Below are 23,025 nucleotides of genomic sequence, written 5' to 3' on the forward strand. Positions count from 1 at the left end.
AAATTTAAAAACTCCTGTTTCTGAATTCTTGTTTTGGTATGTCAAGAAAAATAAGACTACAGAGTGAAATTAATTTTATTTTTACTTATAATAGGACAAATAGCTGTGCCTTTTTTATACCTGTGCCTTTTAGTCATCCTCCAGAATTTACTGATTAGATTGATTCTTACCTCAAAAGACAGTTTATTCTACTTTTTGACGTCTTTGTATAAAATTTTAAAAAATATATCTCTAGAGAATCCATTGAATTGCTTAAATGTATTGTTAGAATTTATTACCTTTTTATTGCTTTATAATTAATGTGTGCTCACTGTAGGTGACACATTCCCATTCTTTCTTTGGTTAAATTGTTACACCAGAATTTTTTCATAGCATTTTTCATCTCTGCATTTCTCAAAGTGTATATTAAAGGATTTAACATGGGAGTGATCACCGTATAAACCAGAGTTATGGATTTATCAATGGGAAAGTTGGAAACAGGGCTAACATACATGAAAATGCAGGGAACAAAAAAGAGGACAACCACTGTGGTGTGGGAACTGCAAGTAGACAAGGCTCTGCGCCTCCCTTCCAGACTGTGACTTTTAAGAGAATTTAGAATGACTCCATAGGACATGAGTAGAAAGATAAAGATGACCATAGAGATTGCTCCACCATTGGCGACCACAGTGAGGCCTATCAAATAAGTGTCAGTGCAGGCAAGTTCTAATAATGGGTACATGTCACAGATGAAGTGGTTGATGACATTAGGGCCACAAAATGGGAGGCTATACACAAAAAGAAGCTGAACCATAGAGTACACAAGACCTCCAATCCAGGCTGCCACTAACAGCAGGATGCAAACCTGTCGATTCATAACAGTCAAGTAATGCAGTGGCCTACAGATGGCCACGTAACGATCATAGGCCATCACCACCAGGAGGAAGACCTCAGAACCCCCAAAGAGGTGTTCTAGGAAGAGCTGGCCCATGCAAGCTGGGAAGGAAATGGTTTTTCTGTCCCAGAGTAAGTCTATAATCAATTTGGGTGAGATGACAGTGGAATAAACAGCATCCATAAGTGACAGATAGGCGAGGAAAAAGTACATGGGGGAGTCCAGAGAGGGGCTGCCAAAAACAGTCACCACAATGAGTAGGTTGCCCACCATTGTCACAATGTAGATGAGGAAAATCATGACAAATAATGTTTTTTGTCCCTCAGGATCCTGAGTGAGGCCGAGAAGGACAAATTCTGTCACATTATTATTATTTCCCATGTACTCTTTCTATAAGGCCTGTTTCAGGAACGAGAGCTCAGGAGAACAGGACCTATAATGAAATCATGAACATGACCATAAATATGTCCATTGTTAAGAGCACATCTTCATTGTTATGTCGTTTTCTACAGCAGTTCACACACAATAAGTATTTAATGATATCTATCGAGTTCTTCCTCCAAAAAGCCTTCCCTTGACAACCCTATTTTTCTTCAGATGATATTTTTGGCTGGCAAGTAAGTTCTTTCTCTAAGTCTTAAAGGAGCATCTACAGAAAAGAATAATCAAAAGCCCAAATATAGTAATAGATTTACATTATATATTTATATTAATTGAATTTATATTTATTTATATTTTTTATTTATATTATTTTATGTATAATACATACTACTGAAACTATGTCAGTTTTTGGCACAGAAGTCAGCAGTCACAACCAAGGAAATGATTCCTGCTCTCCAGAAATTTACTTTTGGTAATGGCAATAAACTACACAAATCAGCATAGAGTCAGTCCTTTGAGGCAGTATTATTTGCAGTAAGTACTGTTAGAATGTGATTTATCTAGCACCAAAAGTAGCATCTTCTCTGGGACAATTCACTTAATACTATGGTATCCCATTACTAGATGTTCAGACTAGACTTTGACATAACAACTAGACTGAAGTGTATCAAACAACTACAAAATTATTTAGTACATCATTCCCTTTCACAATGACTTGGTCTGATTCTCTATCAGCTTTTTAAGAAGTTGGGAGTTCTCTCCCTTTAATTTTTGCCTACCTCACAATTCTCAACACACATACACTATCTCGATTTTCAGCAAATATATTTGAACTAAGATGAACTGACCTGCAATTTTCACAAATTGTCACATCATTCCCTGGTATTTTTTTCAAAATTCTTAGGGTAAGCAAGGTAGTGAAGGAGGAAAAATAGATCCTGAAAACAGAGGCAGGGGACAATGTGGCATCATTTTATTTATAATGCTTCTTAGGTACTGACACCACTCAAAACTAGAACTTCAGAGGTGCCAGGGTGTCTCAGTTGGTTAAGCATCTGACTTTGGCTCAGATGATGATATCAGGATTCTGGGATAGAGCCCCACCTGGAAACCCACCTCAGGCCCTGTGCTCAGTGGGGAGTCTGCTTCTCTCTCTCTCCCTACCTGTCCCCAGCCCTCACGTGCTCTTACTCTTCCTCTCTAATAAATAAATAAATAAATAAAATCTTAAGAAAAAAAAGAACCTCAGTGCCCAGCTTGCAAAAAACCGCACACTCAGGGGAGAAGCCCAAGCCCAGGGTAAGAAGGCATGTGTTTGAGTCATCTTTTAAATGTAATTATAAGCCTGTCTCAGTCTACTCACTGGAAAATAAAGTGATTGAACTAGGTAATCTCAGAATCCTTTCCAGTCCAACTATTTGTGATACTTTTCATGCATCCCCACCTCTTCTATTATATGACTTTTTAAACAATTTTTATTATGTTCAGTTAATCAACATAAAGTACATCATTATTTTTTGATGTAGTGTTCAGCAATACAATCGCTGCGTAAAGCACCCAGCGCTCATCACAACACATGCCTTCCTTAATACCCATCACCCTGCTGACATTTTTTTTTCTTTTTTCATATTCTTATAATTAGATAAAAATTTCTGAGCTTATCACTGTTACTTAAAAAATCCTATTCAGTGGCAAATGGGATTTGATCATTGCAAAGACCAGGTAATGACTATGAGTCTCTTATTCATATTTAAGACCCAAAACAACTTTGTAGAAAGTACATAACACAGTGGTGAATAATGTGGACTCTGGAGCTGCACTGCCTGTGTTGGAATCCCAGCTCCACCACTTCCCATCTAAGCGATCATGGGCAACCTAACCTCTCTGGGTCTCAGTTTCATGATTTTTAGAATGGGGATGACAAGAGTTTCTACCTCCTAAGGTTATTGTTTTATTACAAAGAGATCACCTAGAACATGCCTGGCACCTGGTAAAAGCTCAGTAAATTATAGTATTATTAATGTTCTTGAATCTTTCACTATTAAATTGCATCAGAACAAATCATCTGGATTTTTGTCAGTTTGACAAGAATTATAGACAGAGTCTCGTATAAAAAGAGAACAGTGCATCCATAACTCATGAACCCCTTTTTGTGCATAGGATAAGGTTTTATGCCTTAGGAATTACCTATTTTCTTGCATATGTGTAGTAATAATTATCTATGATGAAATGTATCTTGCCTAGATGCAAACATAAATCTAGACCAAAAAAGGTAGAAAAGAAATACCAAATCAGGAAGGAAAAATTATATTTAAGAAATGAATTTCCACCGGTTAAAAAAAAACTATTAATATGATAATTAAATGACCTTAGTATTCTTTGAAAACTCTTATTCAGAAAGATCTCCTTTAGTGAGAGAATACTAGAAGCCAAACCCCCTGAGGCTTACAGGGTCACTCAGGAGGCATTTGGGGGATTCATAACAATTCAATGCACAGTACTTCTCAGTAAAGGGGGGAAAAAAGGAAAATTCAAAAAGAATAAAAACACTATTTTCCCAGAGACCCTACATCTGATGGTAAGGACAAAATTAAAAGAGAAAAGAATTGTACAGCTACAGATACACCTAAACTTTTGGGTTATTCAATGGTCAGGAAAATTGCAGAATTACTGAACCTCAAATATAGACAAGTTGACTCTGTTCCCATGGCTATGTGCTGGAGAAGATTGAGCTTTCCTTAGTAGCCACGTATGACGAATAGTCCACATGCCTCATTCACACGACTATTCCATTTGGTTTAAGAGTTCTATCACTGTTGAAGCTCTAGATTGACAAAGCCACACCTGTTGAAGAACATAAGGTTATAAGGCAGTCAATATCCAGTTATTATTTTTCAACCCTTACTTTCTTCAGGAAATAGTGTTCTCTCGTTAATCTCCGATGTTGGATTTCACCAGGATAAATCTTCTATTAGCCAGTTAAATTATTCACATGTAGAAACATGTGAATTCTCCACAGTTTAAGTCATCGAAGATTTGATACTACAAAAACTGACAGATGGTGTTCCAGGACTTTAATAACTAAAACCACTGAGTTAACATGGCTCTATTTTAAAAATATAATTTACATAGTTTCTTACAGATATGTCTTTAAAAAGGTCAATTAAAATCCCATGGTACAAAAATAATATAGTACTTTATAATTATAGCTTTATGTCTAAGTGGCCAAAACTTACTTACCTGAACATGAGTTTCTTCATGAATATATACAAATATGGTTTCTGTAATAAATTTAAGATTCATACATAACAGCCCACATCAAGCTTCCAGAAGAGAATATTTATTCCTTTATATTCCAACATACTTGATATGATATGCGATTCTTAAATAATCTAACGGTAATTATAAATATTGGCATAGTTTGTAAACTATAATAGCCCATGAACCAAGGTTATTTATAAATCCATTAGTTCACTTTAAATTAAAATAAAGTCTGTTTGAGATTCTCTCCCTCCGCTCCCCTACCTGTGTGCTCTCCCTCTCTCTCTCCCTTTCTCGCTCTCTCTCAAAATAAATAAATAAAATATTTTTTTAAAATGTTTTACCTTTTCCCCTTTGTTATTTGTCAAATGACAATAAACATCTGTCAGGCTACAATACTAAAACCAAATACATTTATATACACTGGCTAATTTCAGTTTTGCTAGCTTAATTAGGAATACATCCAATGAAAATATATGGTATATAAGACACTACCGATAGTTAAGTAAATCACATGATTTACTTCTTGGGTCTTTTCTTTGGTCTTTAAAATCAGTGCTTCCTTCAGTGTGTGTAACTGTAGATACTTTGCATATCTGTGTGTGACCATAGAACATATAATAATGCATGCTTAATCAGTACATCTAGAAATGGTTCCAAGTGGTCACATTTTCCACATTTCCATGCAGGCTTCCCATCATCTCAGTTTTTCAGATGAGTGCAAAACTACCCATGTGGATGTCTAGAATATAAACACACTTAAATACAATAAATATTTACTGTGCAAAGATAGTTGAACATTCTCACTTGCTGGGAAAATGTCATGAGAGAAAGAAAAAAGCTGCTATGTTTGAAACCTATGCAAAAATTGGCCTAATTAGTAGAAGTTAACTTGGCCAAGCCCTTATCTGCCGATACAAAAACACTCAATTTTTTGAATAACCTCAAACTAGTTACTTGAATGAATCTCTTATTAGGCAGTTATGGTGAGGTAACCAAAAAAGTATTTCATTCATGTGTTTGGACATTAATATGTCTCTGTGCCTAACAAAACAAATTCTGGAATTTGCTTCCCAGAAGATCAATGACTGAGCAATGTCTCACATAGTAAGAGAACACTTTATCTATTCAGTCATTCAAAACATATTCCTAAGGCTGTTTCCATAATGAAAATCATGTTTCTACCTTTCCCCAGCTTCATCCCAGAGAACCGGAATCTCCCATATGTTTGCACAAGCAATGAGGGATATCTACACACGGGAAAATATATCAAAGAAACATCTAGGGAATGAAGAGAAACTCCAGCCTAGGCAGGTATTTGAGTTGTCAGAAATCTCTTGGGCCATTATACCAGGAAAATAACCCTTCCATTTATATGCGCAGACACAGCCTGGAGCTTTACACATCACTACTGTTTTCAATGAAAGAGAATGTAAGACCATTATAGATTAGCTTATTAGAATATTTGGAACAAATTCAAATGCAGTAAACTCCTCTGGACAGTCTTCTTCCCAGAGCAATCCCTAGAGAACAAAAAAGACTAAGTTTTTGCCGAGAAAGATTTAGTCAGGTAGTAATGGTTAAGCAATGGCCTTTGGCTCAAGTCATGATCTTGGAGTCACAGGATGGAGTCCTGGCTCCCTGCTCAGCAGAAGTCTCCTTCTCCCTCTGCCCCTCAACCCACTTGTGCTGTCTCTCATTTTCTCTCTCGCAAATGAATAAATAAAATCTTTTTTTAAAAAGTAGCAGACAGTCAAATATGTGAGAAGTCTCTAATTTGAAGAGAAAAAAAAGGTTAAACAAATAATAAATTGTGAGTTTTATATAGCAAAACTAAGTAAGGCAAATCACATTTAAGCCAAAATGAAAGGATAACCAGTGTTGGGTTCACTAATCCAATCATGTCCTCAGCCAAGGAGGTCCTATCTCTAGCTGTTAGCATCTCTACTAAGAGGCCCTGGTTCAGAGGCAAAGGCCTTAGGATGAGGGAAGCTGCTAAGGTCGAAATTGAAATTCATTAAAAGACAGGTAGTCACAGTTCTGTAGGTCTGTGTTGGAATGGATGCCATGACCAAGACCTGAATCTATGTCAACTGACACTGTAATGATTTTCAGTTCATTAATTCAATCCCTTAATTTTAGTCCAATGTCCACTGAGTGTTTCTCCAAGAAACAAATTATTTTCCAACAAGAGCCTGCCTCTACACCAAAACTCCAGGGGCTTCCACTCTTATTTTTTTTTCCCACAGCTTACGATGAGCTCCACTGAGCATCTTCATGTCCACATATCTTTAGTTGTGAACTGTATTTTCTATTTCGTAGGGATCATCGATAATGAGTGATTAAATACCTGTACGAATCAGTTGAAGATCTTCCTTACATGCTCAACCACACAAAAAGTTGCTTATTTTAGCTTACCTAAATTTATATATAGCTTTACACTTATGTTAAAGATAAAACTTTAAAAGAAACTAAGCTTTAAATTTAAGAAGTTACAAAAAGAGGAATAAATTAAAGCCGGGGAGGGAGGGGGATGTAATGAAAGAAAGATAAAAAATCAATACAATAGAAAACATAAAATAAACAAAATAGCCAAAAGTTGATACTTTCATATTACAATGATAAATTTCTAGCAAAAGTGATCAAGAGAAAATTACCAATATCACCAATTAAAAAACCAGATGAAATCATACATATGCTTTAGATTTTAAAATGGTAATAAATGGTTCTTATGAAAAACATCACTGTAATAAATTTGATACCTTAAGAAAATGGGTAAAATAAAGGAAAAGCACAAGCTTCTTAAAAAAGACTAAAAAATAAATCAAAAAGCTAAATACTCCTGTATCTTTCCAAGAAATGGACTGTCCTATTTTTTAAGATTTTATTTATTTATTTGACAGACAGAGATCACAAGTAGGCAGAGAGGCAGGCAGAGAGAGAGGAGGAAGCAGGCTCCCCACTGAGCAGAGAGCATGATGCTGGGCTTGATCCCAGGACCCTGGGATCATGACCTGAGCCAAAGGCAGAGGCTTTAACCCACTGAGCCACCCAGGTGCCCCTGTCCTATTTTTGTAAATGGGATTGTGTCATAGAAAACCCTAAGGAATCTACACAGATTACTAGAATTAATAAGTGAATTTAGTCAGTTTTTAGGACACAATATCCAAATAAAATATTAAACTACATTTCTACATATTCATAACAATTGAAAAATTGCAAAATGTTAAGCTCCTTTAACATCAGCTCCTTTAAATGAAATTACTTAGGAAAAGATAACATCCCTCCACTAAAAATTATAAATATTGACAAAACAACATTTTGTGAACACTCCAATAAATTAATACCTTATGTTCAGGAACTAGAAAATTCAGTATTTTTAAGATGTTATACACTCTAAAGTGATCTGTAGATTCAACACAATCTACGTGAAACTCCCAGCATGCCCTTTCAGAGATGTGGACAGTTGTATTTCACAACAATAGATACAATAGCTTCCATCCCACATGCCCTTCTGTAATGTGACTTTGCCATCAAGTGTGGACTTCCCCACCAAGCATCATCACCTATTTCTCCACCACCTCAAATCTGGGCAGGTTATGCCCCTGCCATGACCAGTAGAAAATGGTGAAAGTGACACGATGCTCGCTTTGGCGGTAGCCTGTAACTGGCTTGACAGCTTTCACATTCTACAACTGAGATCTCGGAGCACCATGTAAAAACTCTGATTATCCTACTGGTGGTACTGTTTCTAACTGGATAGGGAGAGGGACCCTGTGAGTTCTTTATAGTCCTCATTTCCAAGACACTTTGAACATGAGTAAAGCTGTGCCAGATCCTGCAGACCACTCCGTTACCCCTGAATACCACAGAGTGACTTCAGTTCATGACACATGAAGCCAGAAAAAATACCCAGCCAACCTCTGCCTGTATTGCTGCTCCACAAAATTTTGAGGGAAATTAAAATAGCTGTTATTTTATGTCACAAAACTTTGGAGTCATATGCCAGTAGCAAAAGATAATCAAAACAAAAAGTGGAACCTGGAAGTATGGTGTTTCCATCACAAAATGTAAAGCATGTGGTGTTGGTTTTGGCACCAGAAGTGATGGAAGCTGGAAAGGGGTCAAGGCTTCTGTAAGGCAAATCTTAAAACACAGGCAGAACTGTGCTTGGAGACTGAAGAAAAAGTGACTTGTGTTACCAAGTGTGGCAAAACTTTGACAATCCCTCACCCATAGGAGTGCAGAAAATGGGAAATATCCCTGAATAAGCAGGTAGATTTGACTAAGATTTCCAAATAGAATACTGAAGTGCCAGCTCTTTTCTCAGCAGCGTTATGGTATGTTGAAGAATGGATAAAGAGAGGTGAATTAAAAGAGGAACTGGTAAGTTCTCAAGCAGAATTCAGGAGAAACGTGAAGGGAGACAAGAACTACTGGATTCAAGTATAAAACTGGCTCTCATTCCCAGCCTCTCCAAAAAACAAAAAGCTCTGAAAGCGAGAAACGGTACCAAAATAAATATAATCTCAAAGTTGTAGATATAAGACCCTAGTGAACACTTCAGAAAGATTTAAGGTATGTCTAATAGTCTCTTAACCATAAAAAAAAATGTCTAAGATATAAGGGTGTTATCCCACGGACTTCTTTCAGCCCAAACCTGAGAGGAACTAGTCTCAAAGTATTTCTGGGTGAGACCCTTATATAAACTTTAATGAAAACATATAGAAATTTTTAAGATAATTGCACAAAAGGAAGCACATGGCCTTTCCTTGTAGACCAATACCCTTGGTTACATTGTCCACCCTCAAATTGTATGTAGGGCATATGGAAGAAATAGCGTGTTTCTAGTTTATAGAGTTTCTTTTTTCAAGTCATAAAATTTTATTATTTATTTGTTTATCATTTATGTGCTTATTTATTTATTTATTTATGTTTCCCCACCTTTACTAAAATACAATTGATATATAACATTGTATAAGATGATGATGTACAACATAATGATCTGATATATGCATATATTGCAAAATGATTACCACAGTAAGGTTGGTTGATACAACAGCACCTCACAACTAGAATTTTTAGGTGGAATGAAAGCACTTAAGATTCACTCTCTCAGCAACTATTTCTATAATAAATTGTTGTTAACTACTGAACCCTGCTATACGTTAGCTCCCCAGAACTTACTCATCTTATAGCTAGTACTCTTTGACAAATATCTCCCATTTTCCCCCACCCTTCAGTTCTTGCCTTCTATACGTCGGATTTTTAAATTCCACACATAAATGAGATCATAGAGTATTTGTCTTTCTCTGTCTGACAATTTCACTTCAAGAGAAAGCAAAGAGACAGAGAGATCCCAAGGTCTCTCGTGGTGTTGCAGTTGGTAGGATTGTCTTCTTTTTGATAGCTGGATGACTTTCTCTTGTATTCTCTTATATACACATTTTCTTTTTCCATTCATCCATCAATGGATGGTTAGGTTGTTCCAATATTGGCTATTTTGAGTAATACTGCCATGAACTTAGGAGTGCAGATATCTCCTTGAGATGCTGATTTCATATTCTAGGATATACTCACAGAAGGGACATTTCTAGACCATATTGTTGTTTTATTTCACTTTATTGAAGAATCTCCATGCCATTTTCCATAGTGGCTGAAAAACTTTACCTACCCAACAACAGTGAACTAGGGCTCCCTTCTATCTACATCCTCTCCAGCACATTATCTCATAATTGTTTGTAACATCCATCCTAACAGGTATATCTCATTGTGGTTTTGATTTGCATTTCTCTGGTGATTAGTAACGTTGAGCACCTTCCCATGTTCCTCTTGACCATTTGCATGTCTTCTTTAAAGAATACCTATTCAGACCCCTTGTCAATGTGTTGATCAGTTTCTTGTTTTGATTTGATTTTTTCCTATTTAGTTGTATAAATTCCTTATACATTTTGGATATTAACCCCTTATAAAATAAATGACTTGAAAATGTTTCCTTCCATTCCACAGATTGCCTTCCTTTTGGTGCAGAAACAGTCTGGATTGAGAACTTGAGATCCTGAACTTCAAGATCATGTCAAGATGGGATGAGATCTTAACTGGCCTAATCCCTTCTGTGTCTTCCCTCGGGAAACTCTGAACTGGTATTTTACAAGTCTCACATACTTACTGGAAAGACGGACTACATGGGGAAGGAGAAGGAGCCAGAATATACCAGCCTTCTCTCCATCCCTGCCAAGGCACAGCTCACACGAGTAAAGTCACCTTAAACACTGCCTAACACCCTAATCAGCTGAATACCAGAGAACTTCAGTCCATGCTACATGGAACAGAAGAATTGTTCAAACAAGCCCTTAATAAATTCATATCAGTCAGATACAGACCTGTGTAGAAAAAGAGCCCTGTGTGTAGATAGATACAGGACTGTGTATGATCATATCAAATGTATGTGTGTGTGTGAAAAAAAATATATATATATACATATATATTAATATATATATATTCACACACACACATACACACACACATATATAAGATATGTATTCCTATGTGTCGTCAAATACTGCCCCTTGTGTTGTCAGATATAGACCTCTGTATGTTCACATATAGACACATATATGAAGTGGGATACAGACCTACAGATCTTTGACTATGTACCTACATGTGGTTATACAGAGCTACATGAGGTCAGATACAGATCTCTGTGGTTGGATACATACTTGTGTATTGTCGAGTGTAGGCTTATGAACATTTGCATGCAAACATACACGAGTGCCTATGAAAACTGTGCTCTAACTCATGCCAGCAAAAGACGTGGAGCCCTTTCTAATTAGCTCATTGAAAATGTGAATCAAATGTAAATAAGACAAGTTCCTTCTTAAATAAGGAAATCAACAGGCAAGATTTATATACTCTATGGAAATAATTGCAATTTTTATTGAGACATTGATCAAGCCTTCACAATTTATGTCTCATTCTGGATGGGAAAACAAGATATGAAAACATGCCATTTTCCTTAAAATCAATGTGGAGTGTCATATAAAACTAAATATAGCTTTATGGGAGGATTTCAAACTTCACAAAATAATCCTAAAGTTTATCAGGAAAAATTAATATTTAGAAATTGCAAAAGATTTGAAAAGGCTGAGTACTTAAGGGAGATTATCCCTACCCAGTATAATACATGTTAAAATCCTTGGCTACTGACATAGAATGTTAGTCATAGGGAAATACACCAAAGATAAAGGAAGAGGAGGAGGAGGAGAGGGAGCAACAGCAGTAGAGGAGGAGAGGAAATGGGCCCCAATTCAAACATACTTATTGTATAAAATTTGACATATTAAATAGAAAAATTTTCAATTATTACTGAAATTAATAACTTTGGAAGATTATTTTTCCTGTTAGAGGAAAACAAGCTTAGATATATCCTCATCACAAACAAAAATAAATCCTAGATCATTTAAAAAGAAAACTTTTGGGGGGGTATTTTTTAAAAAGATATTAAAATTTATAAGTTCACTGAATGACAGTAAATGACATTTCCCAAGTGATGTGCTAGCAGAAATCAAAGTAAAAGAATATTAAAAGATGACATCCTTATATAAAACACCCATAATTATAATAAAATAACATACTCTAGCAAATATCACAAAAGATGAAATGCTTGTTGCAAATGTATATAATGAAGAAAAGACTCAAAATTCACTCCAGTAGTTTTAGAATTTGAGAATGCAAGTAACTGACAAAGTTCATGGAGTGGATTCAGTGCCCCAGACATTCTGTAAATATTACATTCTGTAAATACAGAGTACAAAGACAATTAAGTAACGTTCCCTGCCTTAAGAGAACTTACAGACCAATGAACATAGAAAATTAACCAGCATTTTTTATCTCAATACTTGAAATAACACTAAAAATGTGGAAATTAACTAAATGTCTATTTAAGTCCAATTGGGTTGCTATAACAGAATACCAGAGACTGGCTTCAGCATCATTTATTTCTCATGGTTCTGGGGTCTGCAAGTGTCTTGAAGTCCAAGATCAAGAAACTTGCAGATTCTACCATCTGGTGAGAGTCTGCTTCCTAGTTCATAGATTACTATCTTTTTTCTGTTTCCTCACATGGCAAAAAAATAAGGCAAGTGAGGTCTGTGGTGTCTCTTTTTACTTATTTTTTAAATATTTTACTTATTTGTTTAACAGAGAAAAAGAGAGAGAATAAGCAGGGAGAACAGCAGGTAGACAGAAAAGGAGGCTCCCCCACTGAGCAGGGAGTCGGATGTGGGGCTCAAACCCAGCCTGGGATCATGGCCTGGGCCAAAGGCAGAGGCATAACCGAATGAACCACCCAGGCACCCCGGGGTATCTCTTTTTTTTTTTTTAAGATTTTATTTATTTATTCATGAGAGACAAAGAAAGGGGCAGAGAGAGAAGAAGAGAAGGGAGTCCCATGAGGGATTCAGTCCCAGGGCCCTGAAGTCAGGATCTGAGCTGAAGGCAGACCCTTAACAGACTGAGCCACCCAGGTATTCCTGTGGTATCTCTTTTTAAAGAGACACTAGACCCATTCATGAGAGCTCTGCCTTCATAACCTAATCACCCCCCAAATCCTCCACCTCTAAATACCATGTACTATATAGGATTTAACTCCTGAATTTTAGGAGGAACACATATATTGAGTCTATAGCAACATCCAAAAGATGATGACTTAATCATATAACTTCTGATAAAATCAAATGTTTACTACCATTTAATGAATAATGTCATGTTTGGGAAGAATTTGAGATGACATAAAGTATCTCTAGGTAATACTAACTGGGATAAAAACTGGGATATAGAGTTTTTCATACACTGTGACTTACCAGTGAAAGGCTCCATTCCCCAGAGCCTGAGTACCTCATGAATCCAGACTAAATAAGGGAGGCAAAACCAGGAGTTTCATTGACCATATGCTTCCTACACTTTTAGAAGCCGATAATATTTTCCTTCAAACCTCATTCAGAGAGAAGGAAGCTTAAGAAAGAGGTCTCCATTAAAGAAATCAATATATATTATGGCCTCTTTATTGCCGAATAATCTGCAATCCATCCACAACAGAGGTAAGAATGGTTTTCCATGTTGTCAGCATCTTTCTTACAATGATATCATATAAAATATCTACTGTCAGGTTCCATATTGCATATTTGAAGGTCATGACTTATGCATTATGGTAATTCCACATATGAAAGGAAGGGCCTAGGTCCCTAAAATAGACTATGAAACACTGTAAGCAGAAGAAGAGATGGGGATGCTAAAAAAATGACAGAGATATTATCAGATATTCCAAATAATCAGGGAATGTTAATGGGTCATCTCAATGAAAATATAACAGCAAACAAAGCTTCTCCACATGAGGAGATAATAGGATTCCCTGCTCAGAAAAATAAGTGAATCTAACTTATTACTTCTACGTATTTTGTTCAGATTTTTTCTTCACTTAACTTCTTTATGATTGATATTGTAAATTGGAAGCAGCATTCCCTTTCAATCTTATGTGCTAAGCAATGAACAAAATTATACAATTAAATATCTTGCAAATACAAAAATAAGACATATACCTCAAGTATTAATGGGAGTTGTCTTTGTAAGGAAGGAGTGAACCAAGTGTTTAGGTCCCATTCTTAAAATGCTTCTCAGAAATATGTAATGAGCACTATTAATTCTGAAAAAGAACAATTGGGCAAAAGAGAAGCAAGTGAAAATTGTCCAGTAATGAAAATAAAGGTACAGTATTAACTACAGCATAACATCACATAGAACAGAAACCCATAGTTTCGACAAAGACATTTTATGCCCAAAAGCTACAGACCTATTTTCCTAACAATTTAGAAAAATCTTAGAAATCTTTTTTGATCATTATAATATGTACACCTTAAATGCTTTCATCATACACAAGTTCATTAAACCTGAGGAGAAATTCATTACAAATAAATAATCCTTTCCTGGATGGAGCAACTCTTCTTTGAAAAAAGGTGACAATTTCTCTTCGGCATCATTTTCTGCTTCTGCTCCACAGCTTTTTCATGGCATTTTTCATCTCTCCGTTTCTCAGAGTATAGATCAGAGGGTTTAACATAGGGGTGACAACTGTGTAAAACACAGTCAAGAATTTATCAATGGGTAAGGTGAAAGGAGGTCTCACATACATAAAAATGCAAGGGACAAAGAAGAGGACCACCACTGTAATGTGAGAGCCACAAGTGGATAAGGCTTTGTGCCTCCCCTCCTGACTAAGAGTCTTCAGGGAGTGCAGAATGACCCCATAGGAAATGAGTAAGACTGCAAAGATGCCCACACAGATTGTCCCATCATTGGCAATCACAGTGAGGCCAATAATGTAGGTGTCAGTGCAGGCAAGTTTTAATAATGGATACATGTCACAGACAAAGTGGTCGATGACATTGGGACCACAGAAGGGAAGGTTGTAAACCGAGAGAAGTTTAACAACAGCATGCAGAAAACCTCCAGCCCATGACAACAGCAGCAATAGAACACACACCCGTTGATTCATGATTGTCAAATAATATAAGGGTTTGCAGATGGCCACGTAGCGGTCATAGGCCATGACCACCAGGAGCAAAATCTCAGCACCACCAAATAAGTGCTCTACAAAGAGCTGGGACATGCAAGCTTGGAAGGAAATGGTTTTCTTCTCATAGAGTAAGTCTATAATCATATTGGGGGTAACTGTAGTAGAATAAACAGCATCCATAAATGATAAGTGGCCAAGGAAGAAGTACATAGGGGTATCCAGGGTTGGGCTGACCACCACAGTCACCACAATGAGTAGGTTGTCCACCATCGTCACAATGTAGATGATCAAGAACACAACAAAGAGTATTTTCTGACCTTGGAGGCTCTGGGTGAGCCCCAAGAGGACAAACTCAGTCACATTGTTCCTGTGTTCCATATGTTCTTTTGCATCTCCTTATTTCACATTCAAGAAACAATTAGCTATAAATGTGATGATTACTGGTGACTTCCTGAAATCTAACACAATCTGTTTATTCAGTTACCTAATAGGCATTGTAGTTTCTTATGTTCCAGTACTTTCAGAAATTATAAGAATACAAAGTGCATGAAAACATTCTCCCTAACCTCACCAGTCTCGCTGACTCAGGCAGAGATAAGTCACTAAAAACACTGTGGGGAAAGGACACAGTAATAAATAAATGGAGGGGCACAACCAACTTTCCAACTGGAAGCTAGTAAAATTGTACATGTCGTGAATTCTTCATATAAAAAATTTTTAAATGCATTCTTTTAATGAAAAACTACAGCAAGATTTGTATTTACTTCCCAGCTAACACAAGAGATGACTTTCTAACTTCTAGAATCCTCTTAACTCATAAATGAAATTGATATATTTTATGATATAAAAACACCTCAAGAACTTTAAAAAGATACCATGCCATCAATAGATAAAAGTAGATGGGGGAAAGACTTGCATTTTAGAGGACTTACACAGAGTTATTATCAAAATACACACAGAGCTTTAAGCAAATAAAATATAAAAGACAAAGAAACCAATGGCAAGTGGGTAAATCATACAAAGAAGCATTTATAGGAATAGCCAACAGACATATGCTATGATACTGAACTCATCTGTAAACAGAAACATAGGAACTGAAGTAAGAGCTTGATTAGGAAAGTGTAACCTTGGATTCCTATAAATCACTCATTCAAGTTTGAGGATGCAACACCATCCTCTAAACTTCCACAGATCAGCAAACAATGCTTAGAGAACATATCAACTGGGACCATCTGTAGAGTTAGAAATATTTGGCCCATTAAAAATATCCCTAAGCCTGAAACTAGTTTCTAAAAATACTGATGTTAGAGATGTTAGAGAAAGTACATTTATTCTGTATCTTTATATATGAAAATAGCCAAAAGTAGTATTACAGAACTGAGCTAATTCCCATATATTCTAATAACCATAAAGAATCCCTAATATGGCTGATTATGAGATTCACACAGCAGAACTTTTAAAAGACTGAATCCCAGCAACACCAAGATGTAAAATATAAAGTCTACTTTGGAATCTTACAACTAATTACACTTCCTGGTTTACCTGCATGCTGAAACACCTTTCAATTCAAGGTTGCAGTCCCTTCTCCCTTCTCTTTTGTGCACTGATACCATCTCTGAGCACATAGACCAAGAAAACACATGCATCATCACAGGATCTTGAACTCTTTCCATGTGAACAATGCTTTCTATGTTTGCAGAAAGTCTTATTCATTTCAGTCTTTCAGAAAAAGGTTACCTCTTAAATTTCTGGGATTTTCAAAATGAATACAAAGGCCCTGTAATCTAAAAAAGTGTGAACACTGGCTGTGAACAAAGAGAACCAAAATCTTCATTGTTAGCCTAATTTGCCATAATAACAAATGTTAAACCAACATCTTGATGACAAAAAAAAAAAAAAAAGAAACTTTTGTGGGAGAGAAAATTGTGAAATCCTTAAATAAAGATTTTTCTTTTCATTGTCAATATAAGTAAAATAGTGAAATAGCCTTTATGACAGTCATTTCTCAATAATTTATACTGGTCTGTCTGCACAAAGCATAGTTAAAGTTTGGATTCCCTGAATGATGGAGAATAACTTCACCTAGACACTTCACTAAGTTCTGAGTCCATCATTTGACTCCTGAAAAAACCAGTCATAAGAACACGGATCCAAATACCCTTTGAGATCAAGATAAAGGTCTGTAACATTTTATCTTCATTTGAACCACAACAAGTGCTCACTGAGTCATTCCATTGGTGCATCTCCACAAGTCGTTTTTCCCTAATTAAATTCATTGGGACTCTCATCATAATTTTGAGGGTAGACCTGCATCTCCAGAGATGCCACCAGGATAATTACCATGTACAACAGGACTTGAAGAAACGTGTCCTCTGGGGGTTGGAGGGGGAGGATGTAGAATCCCCAAAGAATAACTCAAGATTGAATCACCAAAGGAGAAATGTCCAGTGTGGACAAAATTAAAATATGTAAAACCTTTCTTCTTTTAAGCATGACTTTCACAATAGGCAAAGCTATTTCAGTTAGGTTTAAGCTATGTCTTTAGGGGCGCCTGGGTGGCTCAGTGGGTTAAGCTATGTCTTTGCACATGGATACCTAGAACTGACTTCTAGAACATCATGAGAGCAAATTTCATACTATCCATTTAAGTGTTGTCTCAAATGTAGTAAAGCAAGTTTCTAACCTAAGGGGAAGAATCTTGAGTTTGTCACATAGGGGCACACAGGCAAGTATATAGAACCTGTGTTAGTACGGGAGTGGGGAGGGTGAAAACACTGTGGGAGGAGTCCGCTTACCTCAGAGTGCTGAGAGACACCACTTAGCCAAAAAAAAAAAAAAAAAAAAAAAAGTTGCAATGCATTTCAAAAGACTTAAATCATACAGAATATATATAGTGGAATCCAACCCAAATATAACAGTGTTTCCCAATTATTTAAAGGGGTGTGTAGAATTGAATTAGTAGCTTTAATGACAAGTATTAGGAAATGAGAGATATTGTAAGAAATGAGTTAACATTTCATCTCAAGAAGTTGAAAACAGAAAAGCAAAATAAACCGAGAGGACACTGTAGAAAGGAAGTAGCAAATAAAAGACAGAAATCATTGAAATTGAATTTTATTGAAAAAAAGAGAAAATACATAAAGCCAGGATTGTCTCTTCAAAAGATTTACAAAATTAATGTTCCTAGCAAAATGGGTGAAGAAAAACTAAAAGAAAGAACGAAGAATCAGAATCAAGAATGAAGACGGTGTTATCAATGTATTCTTCATATCTGAAAAAGATAATAAAAGAATACCAAAAATGAATTTACGACAGTATCCTTGCCTGTTTGGAAAGTGGAGCTCTGTTATGAAAGACGTAGATTTCTGAAGAGACACAGAAAAATAATTAAAACCCAGAATTACCTAATACTTTTAAGTAAATAAATCATTTGATATCTTTCTTCTCTCTAAACAAAATTCTACTCACATGTAACTTTATCAATGATACTACATAACAATTAATCAAAATGTAGTACCATACATAAATGGCTCAGGGCTGAGGGGAACTTAAAATACTTCCTGACTCATTTTGTGCACCCAGCATAACCCTTAAACCAGGATGAAACAAGAGCATCACAGGAACAATAATCAGACCAATCTCTCATGTTAGCAGAGACATAAAATTCTAAACACATTAGTTTCTCTTGGATGTTTTCCTTGGAGATTTTCTCTTTATTCTTACTGTTACGGTTTATTAGGCAGGTTTGGAACAGTGCTCAGTTTAGAGACAATTGTGTCCCATTAATGATGCAAGATCTTCCTAATACCTCAGCCAGTGTCCTGCCCTGTGAGCCAGGACCTGCCCAGGTTGTCCAGCTGAGAGACAGGCCACTGTGTCTGACCCAAAACCTTTTTAAGGTTTTGGGGCTCTAACTAGCCAGATCCTCATTGTGGCTCAATGCACTCATCCAGAGAGTAAATGCTTGACTTAGGAGAAGCATTTATCTTTGGAAATCACATGCTCCAGGCACTCCCTATATGCATGTCCATCAGGAGCACAGCTTGTTCTATTCACAAGATAAACTCCCAATAGCACTGTCTGGCTTATTACAGCTTCCCATTCCTTCCTTCCTTTCTTATTCCATTGTTGCCTTGATAACATTCACAATAAAAGTGGAAGCAGAGTATGGCCTGGGACCTTTTGCCCCTAAAGTGTCTGCTTCCAGGCCCTCTCCTTTCTCCTACTAAGGTGTCTGGAGCAATCTTATTTCCTGCTTCAGGGTTTGCTGGCCAAACTCGACAAAATGTACTGTTATATTATGAGCACAGATGGGTATTTCCTAATATACAATAAAAGTGTAAGTCTTAAAACCAAAATCAGTACCATGCTGAATAAAGAAATCCTAAACCACCTTACTTATTTCAGGATGATTTTAAAAGCAGAATTTTCCTCCACTTTATGTGATGCTTTAAGTCATAATCGAAATACAACATAAATACAGAATAATAATGTTCAAGGCTACATCTGACCCTTGCCACCCACCCCCAAGAATGGTAGTGAAGAAAAGGCATGAATCCTAGCCAAAAAGCAGAATCAGGGGCACCATAATGGCTCAGTTGATAGGGTGTTCAACTCCTGACTTCATCTCAGATCATGATCTCAAGGTCATGGGGTCAAGCATTGTCTCAAGTTCTGTGCTCTATGTGAAATCTGCTTGGGATTCTCTTTCTCCCTCTCCTTCTGCCCCTTCCCACTCTTGCCCTAAATAAATGAATAAATAAATAAATAAATAAATAAATAAATAAATAAATAAAATCTTTAAGACAAATAATCAAAATTATAGGGTGAATTCTTGCAATTGTCAGCATACTGTGACTGCTTTCACAGTGGTAGGTGAGGATAGAGGGTCATTATGAATTCCTGAAGGGCTCCTGTCTTTTCTCTGGCCAACATCTCTGCCAGAATTTCTAACAATTACAAGGTGCATGGTAAACACAACTTCCCATCCTCTTATTTTACTGTGCTCAGGAGGATATTTGACTCTTTGGGGGCAAACATCAGTTGAAACTAGAGAAAGATAAAACCTTGGCTGTCCAAACTTGAAAATTCTTTGAGCTTTTACAAACTTCTCACTCAGATTTTGGAATAAACAGGGGTGCATAAGTTTGAAATTATGCCAAATTTACTGTTTTTAAATTTTTTAAATTATATGTAAAATATAACTACAAGCACAGAAAAAAAAATCACCAGATACTAATTACTAAATTCATGCCAATTATGTCAAAAACCTGAATGAAATGGTAAGGAAACATAATTTACCTGAACTCACAATGGCAGAGAAAGAAATATCAATGGATTGATGTCTCTGTGAGAAATCTGTAAAGTGGATAAAAAACTAACCATTTGTGATGTTTCTAGGAAGAAGTTGCTGTGGCTAAGGTTGAAGAGGTTGCTGCCTGTGTTCTCCTCAAGGACTTTGATGGATTCCTGCTCACATTGAGGTCTATCATCCATTTTGAGTCTATTTTTGTATGTGGTATAAGGAAATGGTCCACTTTCTTTCTTCTGCATGTGGCTGTCCAATTTTCTCAATACCATTTATTGAAGAGATGGTCTTTTTTTCCATTGGACATTCTTTCCTGCTTTGTTGAAGATTAGTTGACCATAGACTTGAGGGTCCATTTCTGGGCTCTCTATTCTGTTCCATTGATCTATGTGTCTGTTTTTTGTGCCACTACCATACTGTCTTGATGATTACAGCTTTATAACACACCTTGAAGTCTGGAATTGTGATGCCACCAAGGTTGATTTTCTTTTCCAATACTCCTCTGGGTATGCAGGGTCTTTTCTGCTTCCATATAAATTTTAGGATCATTTGTCCCATTTCTATGAAAAAAAAAATTGATGGAATTTACATAGGGATTGCATTAAATGTGTAGATTGCTTTAGGGAGCATAGACATTTTCACAATATTTGTTCTTCCAATCCATGAGCATGGAACATTTTTTCCATTTCTTTGTGTCTTCCTCAATTTCTTTCATGAGTATTTTATACTTTTCTGAGTACAGACTCTATGCCTCCTTGGTTAGATTGTTCCTAGGTATCTTACAGTTTAGGGTGTAATTGTAAATGGGAACAACTCCTTATTTCTCTTTCTTCTGTCTTGCTGTTGGTATATAGAAATGCAACTGATTTCTGTGCATTGATTTTATATCCTGACATTTTACTGAATTCCTGTATGAGTTCTGGCAGTTTTGGAGTGGAGTCTCTTGCGTGTTCCCCATAAAGTATCATATCATCTGCAAAAATTGAGAATTTGACTTTTTCTCTGCCGATCTGGATGCCTTTTATCTCTTTTTGTTGTGTGATTGCTGAGGCTAGGACTCCTAATACTATGTTGAATAGCATTGGTGATAGTGGACAGTCCTGCCACGTTCCTGACCTTAGGGGAAACACTCAGTTTCTACCAATTGAGAATGATATTCACTGTGGGTTTTTCATAGATGGCTTTGATGATACTGAGGTATATACCCTCTATCCCTATACTGTGAACAGTTTTGGTTAAGAAAGGATGCTGCACTTTGTCAAATGCTTTTTCAGCATCTATTGAGAGTACCATATGGTTCTTCTTCTTTCTTTTATTAATGGATTGTATCACATTGATTGATTTGCAGATGTTGAACTAAAGGCAAGGGAAGCAAGGGCAAAAATGAAATATTGGGACTTCATCAAGATCAAAAACTTTTGCACAGCAAAGGAAACAGTCAACAAAACTCAAAGACAACAGACAGAATGGGGCAAGATATTTGCAAATCAAATATCAGATAAAGGGCCACTATCCAAAATCTATAATGAATTTGTCAAACTCAACACCCAAAGAACAAATAATATAATCAAGAAATGGGCAGAAGACATGAAAAGACATTTCCCCAAAGAAGACATCCAAATGGCCAACAGACACATGAAAAACTTCTCAACATCACTTGGTATCAGGGAAATACAAATCAAAACCACAATGAGATACCACCTCACCAGTCAGGTTGGCTGAAATTAACAAGGAAATGACAGCTGTTGGTGAGGATGTGGAGAAAGAGGAACCCTCCTACACTGTTGATGGGAATGCAAGCTGGTGCAGCCACTCTGGAAAACAGCTGAAAACAATCTCAAAAAGTTGAAAATAGAGCTACCCTACCACCCAGCAATCGCACTACTGGGCATTTATCCTAAAGACACAAATGTAGTGATCTGAAGGGGCACCTGCACCCACATGTTTATAGTGGCAATGCCCACAATAACCAAAATGTGGAAAGAACCCAGATGTCCATCAACAGATGAATGGATAAAGAAGATGTGGTATATGGTTCAGGAGTCAGGATGGCAGAGAAGTAGCAGGCTGAGACTACATCAGGTAGCAGGAGATCAGCTAGATAGCTTATCTAACCGTTGTAAACAGCTACAAATCCAAGGGGAAATCAAAGAGAAGAAGATCAACAATTCTAGAAACAGAAAATCGATCATTTTCTGAAAGGTAGGACCTGCAGAGAAATGAATCCAAAGCGACGGGAAGATAGACCGCGGTGGGAGAGCCTGGGTCCAGCAAGGGGCGGAGCAACAGAACATAATATCAGGACTTTTAAAAGTCTGCTCCACGGGGGGACATTGCTCCAGAGGCTAAACCGGGGTGAAGTCCACGCGGGATCAGCGTGGCCCCAGGTCCCGCGGGGTCACAGAAGGACCGGGGGTGTCTGAGTGTCGCAGGGTTCACAGGTATTAGAGCAGGCAAGCCAGCTACAGAGACAGAGCTGAGGAGTAAGCTCTCAGCTCAGGGTTACCTTGAACCAGTCACAGGCTGGGTGAGCTCAGAGCACGGCCACAAGCCACAGAGACGGAAGCGACCAGGGGCTTTTCTCCAAGTGCAAGCGATTGAGCGCTTTCCTCTAAGCGCGAACAGAGGCCA

At 36.9% G+C, this 23,025-nt stretch overlaps 2 protein-coding genes across 2 annotated transcripts; both read right to left on the reverse strand.

Annotated features, from left to right (window-relative positions):
* Window positions 1–307: 307 nt before the first annotated feature.
* LOC308350774 (olfactory receptor 4A16-like) lies at window positions 308–1,255 on the reverse strand (the record flags this gene model as incomplete). Its single annotated transcript, XM_080816266.1, has 1 exon — window positions 308–1,255. One exon carries the CDS (start codon window positions 1,253–1,255, stop codon window positions 308–310), a length of 948 nt encoding a protein of 315 aa, XP_080672392.1.
* Window positions 1,256–14,546: 13,291 nt separating this feature from the next.
* Window positions 14,547–15,464, reverse strand: LOC308350284 (olfactory receptor 4A47-like; the record flags this gene model as incomplete). Its single annotated transcript, XM_080815418.1, has 1 exon — window positions 14,547–15,464. The coding sequence occupies one exon, from the start codon at window positions 15,462–15,464 to the stop codon at window positions 14,547–14,549; it is 918 nt and encodes a 305-aa protein (XP_080671544.1).
* Window positions 15,465–23,025: the final 7,561 nt, after the last annotated feature.

This window comes from Martes martes (genome assembly GCF_963455335.1).
Source record: "Martes martes genome assembly, chromosome: 10".
Lineage (NCBI taxonomy): Eukaryota > Metazoa > Chordata > Mammalia > Carnivora > Mustelidae > Martes > Martes martes.